This window comes from Mesoplodon bidens (assembly GCF_964165515.1).
Source record: "Mesoplodon bidens genome assembly, chromosome: 2".
Taxonomy (NCBI): Eukaryota; Metazoa; Chordata; class Mammalia; order Artiodactyla; family Ziphiidae; genus Mesoplodon; species Mesoplodon bidens.
The window spans coordinates 31,758,118-31,772,877 of NC_138177.1; the positions used below are offsets into that span (position 1 = coordinate 31,758,118).

The 14,760-nt window shown below is 38.6% G+C and overlaps 1 protein-coding gene across 1 annotated transcript in view; it reads right to left on the reverse strand.

Annotated features, from left to right (window-relative positions):
- The window catches only part of SLC9C2 (solute carrier family 9 member C2 (putative)), a 98,816-nt gene extending 85,659 nt beyond the window's left edge, over positions 1-13,157 (reverse strand). The window contains exons 1-4 of the mRNA XM_081254608.1: positions 12,998-13,157; positions 10,329-10,429; positions 8,783-8,911; positions 5,695-5,860 (exon numbers count right to left, since the gene is read on the reverse strand). Coding sequence (XP_081110734.1) covers positions 5,695-5,860; positions 8,783-8,911; positions 10,329-10,429; positions 12,998-13,133 — 532 coding nt within the window. The 5' untranslated portion in view covers positions 13,134-13,157. The remainder of the gene's footprint in view (positions 1-5,694; positions 5,861-8,782; positions 8,912-10,328; positions 10,430-12,997) is intronic.
- Positions 13,158-14,760: the final 1,603 nt, after the last annotated feature.

Here is a 14,760-nt window from a genome sequence, read left to right on the forward strand (position 1 = left end):
AGTGGCCACTGAGATGTAAGTGGAAGTTACTGAGTGGAACTTTTGGGAAATTTCTTGGAGGGAGAGGAGACTTGGCTGAAAGGAGCATCTTTCTGACCCTTGCTCTTCTTCCTTTTCCTGCCTGAAATATGGGGTGATGGCTAGAACTTTAGTAGCCAACTTGTGAACCTGAGGATGGAAGCCATACACAAAGGGAAGGAGCAGATAAATAAACCCCACAATAGACTGCCAGCATTTTGCTTTAAATATTCATTATCTCTTAAAGAGATTAAAAATAAGAAAAAGTCATATTTTCCCATCGGTTTACAATTATGGTACTTTTCATTCTTTTGTGTAGATGAAATTTTCCATCTGATTCCATTTTCATTCAGCCTGAAGGACTTCCTTTAACATTTTTTGTAGTGTAGGTCTGTTGGTGATATATTCTTTCAGCTTTTATACGTTTAAGTCTTTTTTTCTCCTTTACTTTTTTTTTTTTTTTTTTTTTTTTTTTGTGGTACGCGGGCATCTCGTTGTTGTGGCCTCTCCCGTTGCGGAGCACAGGCTCCAGACGCGCAGGCTCAGCGGCCATGGCTCACGGGCCCAGCCGCTCCATGGCATGTGGGACCTTCCCGGACCGGGGCACGAACCCGTGTCCCCTGCATCGGCAGGCGGACTCTCAACCACTGCGCCACCAGGGAAGCCCTCTCCTTTACTTTTGAAAGATATTTTCACTGAGAATTCTAAGCTGGCAGTATTTTTCTTTTAGGACTTTAAAAATATTGCCCACCATCTTTTGGCTTGCAATATTTCTGAAGAGAAGTCTGTTATGATTATTATTTTTGTTTCTCTGTATATAATGTATCTTTTTTCTCTGGCTGCCTTTAAAAATTTTCTCTTTACCACTGGTTTTTAGGAATTTGATTTTTATGTGCCATGGTGTAGTTTTGTGTTTCTTTGGCTTGAGGTTTGTTGAGCTTCCTGAATCTGTGGCTTTATAGTTTTCATCAAATTTAGAAATTTTTCACCCATTATTTCTTCAAATATTTTTTGTTCCTCCCTCTCTCTCTCTCCCCTCTCTTTTACAAACTTGTATATTAAGGCACTGAAGTTGTCCCACAGCTCACTAATGTTCTATTTATTTAATTAGGTTTTTTTTTTTTTTAGTCTTGTTCTGTCTGTGCTTCATCTTGGAGTTTCTATTGCTACATCTTCAAGTTTACTAATCCTTTCTTATGCTATGTCTAATCTGATGTTAATTCCATCCGGTGTATTTTTCATCTCAGACATTGTGGGTTTCATCTCTAGAAGTCTGATTTAGGTCTCTTTTATATCTACTATGCCCAGTGGTGTGCTGATAAACCAGCTTTTCAAAATTAAAAAAGGCCTGATTTGTAGCATTTGCCAACTTCATGTGCAAACACTCCCACAATAACTAATTCAAAGCTACCAAACATTTAACCACTAGCATGCAAAATTCCTAATTATTTAACAACTGGCTCTCATAAGCTGATAGGAGCAAAATTATACCCTATACTCAATCTTTCTTCTAACTTTCTGAACCAATGGAATATAGTTACAACAACTGTTTTTTTGTTTTGTTGTTGTTATTGTTTTCTTGCGGTACGTGGGCCTCTCACTGTTGTGGTCTCTCCCGTTGTGGAGCACAGGCTCTGAATGCGCAGGCTCAGCGGCCATGGCTCACAGGCCCAGCCGCTCTGCGGCATGTGGGATCTTCCCGGACCGGGGGACAAACCCATGTCCCCTGCATCAGCAGGCGGACTCTCAACCACTGCGCCACCAGGGAAGCCCACAACAACTGTTTTAATATATTTGTCTAATGATTCTATCATCTGCAGCGTTGCTAGGTCTGTTTCTACTTATTATTTTTATACTCTCTATGGGTCATATTTTCTGGCTTCTTTGCATGCCTCCCAAATTTTTATTACAGATGACAGAACTGTATGTTTTACCTAATTACGTGCTGTATGTTTTACCTAATTAAGTTCTGTATTTTTTTGTATTCTTATAAATATTCTTGAACTTTTTTCTGGAATGCAGTTGTTACTTGGAAACAATTTGACCCTTTTGAGGCTTGCTTTTTAGATTTGTTAGGTAGTGCCAGAGCAGCCTTTAGTCGAAGGTTAATTTTCCATGCTACTGAGGCAATAACATTCTGAGTCCTCTACCCTGATGTCCTATGAATTATGATGGTTTTCCACGCTGGCTGTGGTAAACATAAGGGATTTTTCCCTCTGCTCCTTTTAGTATTTTTCTTCCCAGCCTTGGGAAGTTTCTTCATGTGCATGCACTAATGAGTAGTCACCCAAAGACTCAAGTGGGCGTCTCTGCAGCTCTCAGAATTCCTTCTTCAGTACAGCTTTAATTTCTGCAGTAATTTGCCCCATGAACTCTTAACTGTTTTGGCCTTCTTGGACACCCAACTCTGGATCTCCCCTACTCAAAGAAAGCACCAGGCTCTACCTAGGTTACCTTTCCCTACATGAAGACCTGGAAACTCTCTCCAGGTAACAAGCTGCGGCAAGGGCAATCAAGAATGCACCTCTATTTTTCCTTTCTTGGGGATCACTGTCCTGCACGGCTTGATGTACACTATCTGAGAACTGTTTTTCATTTTCATATATTTTGTCTAGTTTTTTAGTTGGTTCAGGCAGAAAAGTAAATCTAGTCCTTGCTACTCCATCTTAACTCCAGGAGTTATATAGAGGGACCCAGTGTCCCTGATGAGTTCATGGAGCTGTGGGCCAGCCCTGGACTTCTTTTTTTTTTTTTTTTTTTTTTTTTGCGGTACGCGGGCCTCTCACTGTTGTGGCCTCTCCCGTTGCGGAGCACAGGCTCCAGATGCGCAGGCTCAGCGGCCATGGCTCACGGGCCTAGCCGCTCTGCGGCATGTGGGATCTTCCTGGACCGGGGCACGAACCTGTGTCCCCTGCATTGGCAGGCGGACTCTCAACCACTGCGCCACCAGGGAAGCCCTGGACTTCTTTTACTTAAGAGCATAAACCCAAATTTAAGAACATGTGACACACTAATTTAACCACAAATTGATATAGAAAGAATTATACAACTACATGTTTTTTTAAAGCAGCTGTTTAATATATTCCGGTGCATCAAAATCCAAACTGATCACATTAAATGACACTATTTTTTTTAATCCAAGCAGAACTGAATCTGATTAAGATTCTACTTTTTCTCCTTTGGTGTCTTTGAAACACATAACACTTAAAAATGTATAGCTGGGGGTTCTCATTATTACTATTCTTAAGATACTCTATGTAGTTGAAAAGAAAGTAAATCTCTGCTTTCCAGTGTTTGATCTGAGTATATGAAATATCAGAATATTCAGATTCTATTTATCTTTACGAAAACTCTCCTGAATGATAGGATAAATACCAGGATAATACAGAATTTCTGGTAACTCAGTGCCTGATTGTGGATCAATATTCAGGCTGTTTATTTCTGTTCTTTGTGCTTCATTATTGTAGCCAATAAAGAAAGCAAAGAAAATAAAAGGCAAGGTAAGTTATAATCATCTTATATTACTACTTGTTACTAACTTTGACTCAGACAGAAGACACAAAATACTGGTTACACAGGTTTGAAGATTATTATTAGCACATCTGATTTAGCTAGTCAAGAAACACTTTAATTCTTCCCTCAGATTCAGTGAGTCAACCAGGAGCAAGTAAAGCATAATGTTTGTTGTATGAAGTTTTGAATTTGATGTATAGTTATTTTTAATAGTAAAACACCATAAGAATTACTCCCAACATTTTTTATTGGCTTAATGTGAACTAACTTATATTCACTAATTCACTGTAAAATTTGGAAAAGGAAAGAATGAAACAAAAATCATCTGTAATTCCATGACTCAGACAAAACCATTTGAATGTTGAAGTCTTTTTTAAAGCATATAATTCCTTTTACTTAATTGAGGTCATACTAAAACTTTGTATTTTATTCCTTTACAAGCTCCCATTCCAGATTTGTTTTAAAGTAAAAATTGTTTGAGCCCTGTGCATTCTTTTAAAATAGGTAATGAATAGACAAGTTCCTTTTAACTTGCATGTGAACATCCACTACTTTTTTCAGTGGGTCAGGCCACCTCAGACTTAGCTTGTGCAGGTTTTATAGTGCACAAGGGTGCCACATCAAATGAAACTCCCGTCACACTGTAGGAACTGCAGTTTTGTATATTATTATGGTAACTTTAGGCATATGGCAAAACATATTTTTCCTTAAAAAAGTAATGTATTAGGACAATTAGATAGAAAGGATCATTTTTTATCTAATTCACACAAAGGTAAAGATGTCACTAGGTAAGGATGTCACTGAATCCAGAACCATGCACCACCTTAGTATTACTGACATTAAAAAAATATCAACCAAGTCAAATACCTTTACTAGTTTTCTTTTAAATAGAAGACTTATGAAAATTTTTTTTTTTTTTTTTTTTTTTTTGCGGTACACGGGCCTCTCACTGTTGTGGCCTCTCCCATTGCGGAGCTCAGGCTCCGGACACACAGGCTCAGCGGCCATGGCTCACGGGCCTAGCCGCTCCGCAGCATGTGGGATCTTCCCGGACCGGGGCATGAACCCGTGTCCCCTGCATCGGCAGGCGGACTCTCAACCACTGCGCCACCAGGGAAGCCCTGAAAAATTTTTTGAATATGGAAACTGCAATAAATAAAGTTTATAGTTTATTAGAGCCTCTTACACTCAAGAGATTGCAGAAAAGGGAGCAGGAAAATAACGAGGTGAATAAAACAAGTGGCAAATACAAATGGCTAAAAGAGAAAAAGAGACGAAGAAAAGATAGAAAAAACGGTACCTATGGGGAAAAAAGAGAGAAATAGGACAGGATCAGACTCTCTGAGAAATATCTGGCACAATTTAGAATATCACCAGCAAAAGTGTCAATACCTCTTATGTTTTCTCAACTGTAAGTATAAATGGGTATAAAACTGGGACTATCACCTGTCTGGTGGGTTGTCCCACCCCAGTTGTAAGGCAACATTTTTCCACTAAATATAACTGAAACCTTAAAGTTGGTTAAATATTTCTGAGTCAAAAACAGAAATCATACCATCTAACCATTTTATGTTTTTACTGCTGTGTTAATAAAACAGGATATTTCACGGTGAAATTACTGCTGTGTTAAAGAACAGGATATTTCAGAGTGCAATTACCTTTTACCAAATAAGATGGGCAGTAGTGAGAACACCTAACCCTCTTGGGAATAAGCTTTTATTGAATATCATATTTGCCAGACTATACTTTCACCCCATTTCTTTTAAATAAACTACAACTCCCTCTCCCACATGCCCAAGGTTAGCTGCTCCAAAATAAAGGCAGTTCTAACAAGAGGTACCTAGGCCTCGGAAAAGTGCCATTAGAGGTAGAGCTGAGTCTCTACCTTGTGGCTTAAAACTCAATGGAATGGAAAAATGCTTACTTTTATCACCTTCTAGAAAGATAACATTTTCTCTTGAAAAAAATTATTTGAGAGTATTTATCCCAGATCCCGGGTTGCCTTATCCACTTTGCATACTTCAATCAATGCTCATCCTCAAGGAAGAAAAGCACAGATATCTACTCTGCTGGATGCACAATTCGTGCAAGAAAAATATTATCAAAAGGAAATAATTTATCCTCATATCTTCAAAATAAGAGAGAGAAATAAATCTGACATACCAATAGTTTTCAGTGAATTCACAGAATGAACAGGATCTGTAATGCCAAGGGTCATGCTAAAGAGGAGGCAAGATTGCAAATCCCATGAATCTTTATTGAATTTCAGAACCACATATCCAATTACGATGAATGCCGTAGAGAAGCTAATTAATACGGTTAACACAACCTGTGAAACGAATTCATAACACATTATTAGATTTAACACCTAAACATGGTATGACTGCATTTACTCTTGTAAGAATCAGATCTCGTTATATATTTTATACAATTACTCGGGAAGATAAATGTAAAAGGTGTTCTAGTTTACCTGCCTCAAAGAAACCATCCCTTCCAAACAAATGAAATTCTACCTGACTATGAAAAGACCAATTCACCCATCTGTCTTGTTGTTATTCCAGCTTAACAGTTCTCCACATCAAAATGTTCTAAAATGGAATGCAAATTTTTCTTGCTTCTGTGTAAAACATTTCCTGGTGTTTCTGAAGTGATGACCTGCAGGGCTCCAGGCAGAAAAAAAGGTAAAACAGTGGGCAAAAAGCACATGCCAGCTGATTTGGCTCCCTTATTAAGTGCTTTCTGGAAGAAGCCATGGTCAGCAAACTTTTGTATACATTTCATTGCCCAACGGTTTTCTAACACTACCACATCTGTCAGGGATGCTGGGAAATGTAGCACTATTTTACACTGGGCCCACTACCATTCTATACAAAATACAGTAAGTCACTCTGTTAGTGAGAAAGAAAGGAATAGGCAATCAGCAATGCCTGCCTTAAAAACAGCAACAGAATGCAAAACTTTTAAACAAGCAGAAGGAACAAAAAGGATAAAGAAAACTGAATCAATTGATTTTTAAAAATTTATCTTTAATTTACATACAGTAAAATTCACTCTTCTGATGTATAGTTACATGAGTTTTGACAAATGCATACAGTCATGTAAACATGGCCACAATGAAAAAACAAAGCAGATCCATCACCCCAAAAAATTTCTTCATGCTGTCCCTTTGTAGTCAATTTCTTCCCTCATTCCCACTCCCTGGCAACCAATGATCTGTTTTCCAAAGCTACAGTTTTGCCTTTGCTAGAAGGAAGGTCTATGAATGGATAAATGGAATTATACAATATGTACCCTTTCGAGTCTGGTTGCTTTCTCTTAGCATAATGCATTTGGAATTCTTCCATATTGTGCCTATCAATAGTATTCCATTGTAAGATGTGCCACAATTTCTTTATTCATCACTGGCTGAATAATATTTGAGCTGTTTCCAGACTTTTGTGATTTTTTTTTTCTTTTTCTTTTTTGGCTGCGCTGCATAGCTTGCAGGATCTTAGTTTCCCAACCAGCAATCAAATCCACGCCCTCTGCAGTGGAAGTGTGGAGCCCTAACCACTGGACCACCAGGGAATTCCCCAGACTTTTGCGATTATGAATAAAGCTGCCATAAAGATTCACACAGAGGTTTAGTGTAAATTAAGTTTTCATTTCTCTTGGATAAATACGTAAGAGTGGAATTGCTGGGTCATAAGGCAAGTGTATATTTAACTTTATAAGAAACTCCCAGACTGTTTCCCAAAGTGACTGTACCATTGTGCAATCTCACCAGCAATGTATGAGAGTTCTAGGTTCTCTGCATTCTTACCCCCACTTGGTATTAATCAGGTTTGTTATTGCTGCTGTTGTCATTCTAATAGGAATGTCAGTGGTATCTCAGTATGGTTTTAATTTATATTTCCCTAATAACATTTAAGATGTTGAGCATCTACATATCTTCCTTGGTGTTTCAAATCTGCTAAAATCTTTTTCTCTTCTAAATCTTTTTTTTTTTTTTTTTTTTTGCTGTATGCGGGCCTCTCACCGCTGCGGCCTCTCCCACTGCGGAGCACAGGCTCCGGACGTGCAGGCCCAGCGGCCATGGCTCACGGGCCCAGCCGCTCCGCGGCATGTGGGATCTTCCCAGACCGGGGCACGAACCCGCGTCCCCTGCATCGGCAGGCGGACTCTCAACCACTGCGCCACCAGGGAAGCCCCCTAAATCTATTTTTAATTACAACAAATATGACCCCCAAAATCCAAAAAAAAGCCCAGCAGAGGTTCTCAACCTGGATAAAATAACAAAATCCAACTGTATATTATCAAAAAGACATCTAAGCATAAGGACATCAAAATCTTGAAAGTAAAAGAATGGAAAATTTTTAGTAGGCAAATACTAACCAAAAGAAAGCTAGTGTAACTATAATAATACCAGATGAAATTGACTTAAGGCAAAGGCATTATTTGGGACAAAAGGGTCATAATGAGGAAAAAATTAGGAAAATAACAATACTCCAACAAAAATCAAAGAGTTGATACACAAAGCACATTCTCTGATCACAATGTGACAAGAGAAATGATAATTTAGAAGCCGTATTTGGACATTTAAAAATGACTTTTAAATAATTAACAGGTCAAAGAAAAAAGTATAATAAAATTTAGGTAGGAGGGATAAAAATGAAAACACTAAAATCTAAACATTTGAGGTGAATATAAAAGAGTTGTTACAAGAAAACTTAAAACCTTAAATGTACAGAATGCAAAAATAAAAAAGCTAAAAGTCAATCAACTAATACCTAGCTTAAGATGTTAGAAAAAGTACAGAATAAAATCAAAGAAAATAAAACATTTTGAAAAGAAAAATAAAATAATCTGGCAAGCATGATTAAGAGAAGAAAGAGAGAGAGAATGCATAAATAAAACAACCAGAGCCGTGAAAATGGACAAACCTACAGATAGACGGCTGAGATGAAGTCAGAGGTGGGACTAGGATCTAGGTTCTGCCATTTATCAGCCTTGTGACCTCTGAACTACACTCTGCTTACATGTGAAATGGAGATAATAACTCAGTGCCTAGTCACAGGGGTCACTCAGCAAATATTAATTCCTTCTCTCTCCCCTCAACTCTCTTTAATTAGTGGTTTTGCAGAATGAAGAGGATAAAACAACTAAAAATGTGAGATTTATGAATTATTAATCTTCTTTGTAGAGAGTCAGATTCTCTGTCAACATGAATAAGCAAGAATGGACCATAATTTGTCTTAAAATGTGTTCTTACCTGCCAAAACACATTCTTGAGTACATAGAAGTCCACATCCAAAGCAGCCATAAATATAATTAAAGGTGAAAAATAACAATAAAGTGAAAAACTTGGTGTTCTTAGAAGAGGGTAGACAACTTGGTGCATCTAAAGTAACAAAGGCAAACAAGAAATTAGTTTGCTACCATTCTGAAGTATTAGAAATTAAGTTGATGCTCTGTCAATCAATATAAATTTTATAATATTCCAATTTGCAACTAATGAGAGATTATCTACAAGGCCAGTCCTGGGGGTCTTGTAGGTTTCTCGATATAACTAACCATCCACATGAGTTACATGCATAGTCCTCTACTCACCAGAAACGTGTGTGAGTTTAGGCTACACAAACATTGCTTGTGGTAAGTAATCAGTATTTTCAAAAGTCGTACTTCACCATCGGTGATCCCTGAGGTGATTTTAGGTGGTTCAGATAGATATTTTTTATTTGACTGTTAGATAATTATTTTAATTTGCATAAGAGGAAAAAAAGAACTTTGCATGGATACTTGTGATTTCACAGATATTTGCTTAGGATTTTAAAATCTTTCAGTGAGTCAAGTAGAGAAAAATAATACCTAGATAATAGTACAGATCGTGTATATAGGACATAAATCATGAAGGTTATACACAGATGAATGGAAAACACTAACAACAACAATGACTGAAGTGCTGTAAATATTCCCTCCTAAAAAGTCTTTGGCCCAATTAATAGTTTAATCTTCATTGCTTAACATCTCTGTGCCTCAGTTTCCTCATCAGTAAAATGGGAACAGAGTACCTACTTCCATTGGGTTGTTGTGAGGATGAATGAATTAACTCAAGAGTTAATAATAAGTTAATAAATTTATTAAAAAGAAAACAAAGAACTTAAAAGGGAGCCTGGCACATAGTTAACACTCAAAAGATGTTAGTTGTGTGGTATTTCAGAAGAATAACAAGAGGCTTTTACAATCCTAAATATGTACAAGCATTGTCTCCACTTTTTTTTAAATAAAAGAATGAGTGGAGACAAATTGTTGTTGATCACACAGCTATACATTTGAAATCATGTCAATAAAGTAAATTAATGAAGTTTTTCTTCGATCTATATTCTGTTGCATATGATGCACGCTTTGCATTTAATCTGGCAGTTAGAAAATAGTAACCTTGCTTCATCATGACAGTAACTGCTGCCTTTTGTAACTAGAGTCTCCGAGGGTGCTGAAGACAATAGCAGGGGAAAGTCCAGCGTATGTACAGGGGAAGGAAACAAGAGTAAGGACCAAAGGCAGGTGACGAAGAACCCAAGAATGCAATCACATTTTACTCACTTCCAAATTACTGCTTTATTTTAAGCCTTTCTAATTTGTTTCCTTTCTTGGATGGTTTTTCATTTTCAAAAATTTAACACCAGATAAATTTTTCTCAGTAGCTCATCACATAAAAAAAATAATAATTCCACTCATTCAGGGATGGGGATGGGAGTTGACCTTGTTTTTGGTCTTTGTTCTTTAATGTATCCTCTAAGTTTTCATATGTACATCACCTCAACAAAATTGTAGGCCAGTTGTCCTATCAAAAATCCAACAAGAGAAAGAATTGTCAAGACAATGACTTCAGAATTCTTTAAAAATGCCCTCAGAAGTCCTAAAAAAAAATACATGTATGTGTTATTTGGACATAAGGTATGGTTTAAAAACAATTTAATATTACCTCTCTCTAGGTATTTGATTTTAAACTTCCTCTGAATGTCATATCATCATGAAAAAATGACAGCTGTTAGAAATGCTCTTAGTATAAGACACACATAATGAGGCATCACTCATAGGTGAATTTGGAAAATACTGAAGCTCCAACAACCTCTCATTTGCCCACCCAGTGGCACGTTAGGATCACTGTATGGGTATCTTGCCTATGGATCTGATGATGAGAAATTATGAAAAACCAAATTTCATGCCTATCAAGTATGCCTTATATTAATCATTACTCCTCCTAAGCTACAGTAACATATATTCTATAGTTTTCTTAAAAGCCAGAAATACTTTTAACTGAGATCTAACCATAGGGAAAACTGCCTTCACCAGCAAGTGTGAAAAGACACTAGCTATCCTATTTATATGCATTTTCTTGACTTAAAACTCCCTACTCTAAGATTATTCAGCTCATTACCTCCTGAGGCAATATATCGACTATATTCCAATTAATTTATGCCTAAGGCAAGACTCATTGGTATCTCAGAGTCTGCATTTCCTTCCTTCCAGCCAGAGGTCACGACAAATCAGTAAATATTTTTTGAATACTTCTTATGCATAAGGCTAGCCAAAGAAATGTTTCTCAAACTATTTCTGCAATGCCCTTTACTGCTGGAGCACTTGTCTCTATATAATCATAAAGGATCCAAAGCTAGCGAAATTCATGGTCAACAGCACCTCCTAGTACCAAAAGGGACCAAGGTCACTAATGAGTGTTTTAAAGACCCCAGAGAAAGCAATTTCATTCCCTGAAATGAGTAAAATTGAAGTTCTTCATGCGTGTTTGCTTCGTTGTTTCTTTGTGTGTGTGTGTGTGTGTGTGTGTGTACATTTAACATAGCATACCTAACCCTTTTCTTTTTTTTTTCCTTTTTTTTTAACATCTTTATTGGAGTATAATTGCTTTACAATGGTGTGTTAGTTTCTACTTTATAACAAAGTGAATCAGCTATACATACACGTATGTTCCCATATCTCTTCCCTCTTGTTTCTTTATAGTCTTCCTAGTTCCAGAAAGGATTTTAAAGCAGCTGACATTTTTCCCAAATAAAAAAATTTTTAAGGGGACTAGAAAATTTTCTCTAGTCGCTAGCATTGAATTATGGAATAACGCATCTGTGTTTTTTAATACGTTATTTTATCTGCATGAGTATCATTTACCATACCTATTGAATTCTTAATCATTGTTTAAGAGACCTTACAGGTGAAGCTTTTCCTAATTCCCCACTAGGGGGTGGGTGGGTGGTGCATCTTCCCTAAAGAAAAATCACATAAAAGCTATACTAGAATGGACAAAATTGATGATGTTAACTAAGCAAATTGTAATCCATATATCTGAGTTCTATTTGCCCCATTTGCCCTCCCCTCATCCCAGATATTTTGGTCACGTTAGGCCTGGCAGGCAATCAGGCAGCCAAGCAGTGTAAGGCTCTCCCTCTCCCTTGTTACCAGAGATTCTGGACCATACCTTTATAGTTATACTAACGACACTGCATTGTAATTATCTGTCTGCCTGTCTCCCCCACGAAAGGTCTCCTTGAGCTTAAGGACTATCTTATTCTCCACACTGCTGTGCTCAGCAAATGTCACCGAATGAAGGAGCACAGTATAGGTGATACTTACAAATAAATGAAACAAGACTAGTAGCATTCACTAACATCTTATAATTTCATTGGCCCCCTTCTTTTGTTATAGTTGTGATTACATTCTGCACTAAGAAAGGTTCAGAGGGCAGAGGAGAGATGAGGTATAAAAACAACCACCTTGAGGTTTTCCTGGTGGCGCAGTGGTTGAGAGTCCGCCTGCCGATGCAGGGGACACGGGTTCATGCCCCAGTCCGGGAAGATCCCACATACCGCGGAGCAGCTGGGCCCATGAGCCATGGCCGCTGAGCCTGCGCGTCCGGAGCCTGTGCTCCGCAGTGGGAGAGGCCACAACAGTGAGAGGCCCGCGTACCGCAAAAAATAAATAAATAAATAAAAACAACCACCTAGGATAGACCTAGAGTCTGTCATACAGAGTGAAGTAAGTCAGAAAGAGAAAGACAAATATCGTATGCTAACACATAAATATGGAATTTAAGAAAAAAAATGTCTTGAAGAAGTTAGGGGTAAAACAGGAATAGAGACACAGACCTACTGGGGGTGGGTTTGGGGATATGGGGAGGGGGGGCTGTGACGGGGCGGGGGAGAGGCATGGACGTGTATACACTGCCGGGCGTGGGGTGGATGGATGGTGGGGGGTGGCCACGTCGCGCGGGGGGATCGGCTCCGTGCTTTGTGGCCGCCTGGAGGGGTGGGATGGGGAGGGTGGGAGGGAGGGAGACGCAGGAGGGAGGGGATGTGGGAACAGATGTATATGTATGACTGATTCACTTTGTTGTAAAGCAGAGACTAATAAAAAAAATAAAATAAAATAAAATAATGTTATTACAGGGAGAAATCAAAACAAAACAACCACCTACCTCCCAAAACAACAGTGGAACATACAAGAATTGGGAAATGTCCCTTTGTTGGCATGTAGTCAGCTGACCGTCCACAGAGTAAATCAGGCTGGTTGCCTTCTTTGTGCACCCAGAAAGACACGTTTGCTTTTGCCATTGCTTTTTCAGTCCCAACTGATGAACCTGGATGAGAGTTACTGTTGACACTTTCACTAGTACAGACTAATCCGTTATGATACACAAAAAAGAAGAAAATGAGACTTGCCAGGACCTAATCCATCCACATTCTTTCTACCTAAGATAATACCATACTCAGATATAAGCACATTTCTTCTTGCCACAAGGTACATGTTAATACTGCCTGTTCCACCTTCGCTCTAAGAACATTAACAGCAGTGTTAGTGTTTCTTCCTCATACTGCTCCGTGTGTATGGGGGAGGGATTGTATTGATTTTTGCACGTACCATTTATTGTACGACATGGTAATGTTTGCCTTCCCCATTGGACAGTGAGTTTCTTGAGGGTCAGGGCTGACTTGATTTTCCTTAAGGCTGTGCACACAGTATGTGGCACACAATAGGCTCTCCATAAATATTTGATGAACTGAACTCTTTGAGGGGGAACTCCTTCTCCACGGGTACAAATCATTCTAGAATTTTCTTTTACTACTGCAATCCCTTGTCCCTTTTTTCCTCTCTCAGGCCCCTCCAAATCCAAAATGGCAAATGAGAAACAAGATCAAAGCTGAGTCACGTCAGTTAAGGTCAGGGATGGGGAAGGATGTGAATAACCGCAAAACAAAGGAAGAGACAAAAGTTGAGGTTTGCTCATATGGTAGCTTTGAGTGAATTAGAAAAAGTCTCCCTTGCTAACAACAGGGCACATGGCTTGGCACATGAATAACAGGCTGGACTTCAGCCCCAATACCCACCCACACCACAGTTGCCCCTTTGTGTAGGACATGGCTTGCACAAATCTATGTGGGGTCCTGAGAAGAGCTCATTCTCTTTTTCTTTTCCTTGCAGCTAGACTTAACCTAAAATTCCTGAAGGCTCCTGAAGTATCCTCAACAATATGTGGAGCTCATGTTTGGATATTTATTTTGCATTTGTTTGGTCTGCAAGCCACAGTGATTCTGGTGTGAAGCAGAGGGTGGGCCAGAGATGGGATTCAAAACGCTGTATCTTCAAACCTGTCCCTCAAGTAGCACTTCACATCCTTGGCACCTTCAGAGCCCACTCATCATTACAGCATCACTCTCAAATCAAGTTCTCTAAACTGTTAAGACCAGCAATACCTTCTGCCAAAGCTAAGCAGGTTCAGAGTTGAAATCAAGATGAAGGCACTCGAAAATCACAAAAAATGCTCAGCTCTGTGTCTGTTTGTCACAGACAGTACTGCCAACTGATTTCACATGAAAGCCATTTCCACGCCTAATTCCTATTGGTTTCTTGCCAACTTACTTTCATTCTGATTGGTTACACACATTAACCCCACCCCCAATCCAGAAGAAGCTAAGTGGTCCTAGTTCCAGGGAAATTTGCATTTCTTAATGCTCAAGCTGTGTCTGTATATACAACGGTTTTAACTGATTTTCTCTGCCTGATGTAATGTCTGAAATGGTCATGGACCATGTAGATGGAACCTCCTCCTATACGGTTTTTTAATATATACTGTTTTTCTTTCTTCAACCCTAACCCTTTTCAACACTGCTTTGTCTCCCCTCTGACTTTTTCATTCATCCTTTTCTGTTTTCTCTTTTTCCATCTCTCTTTTCTTTTCAG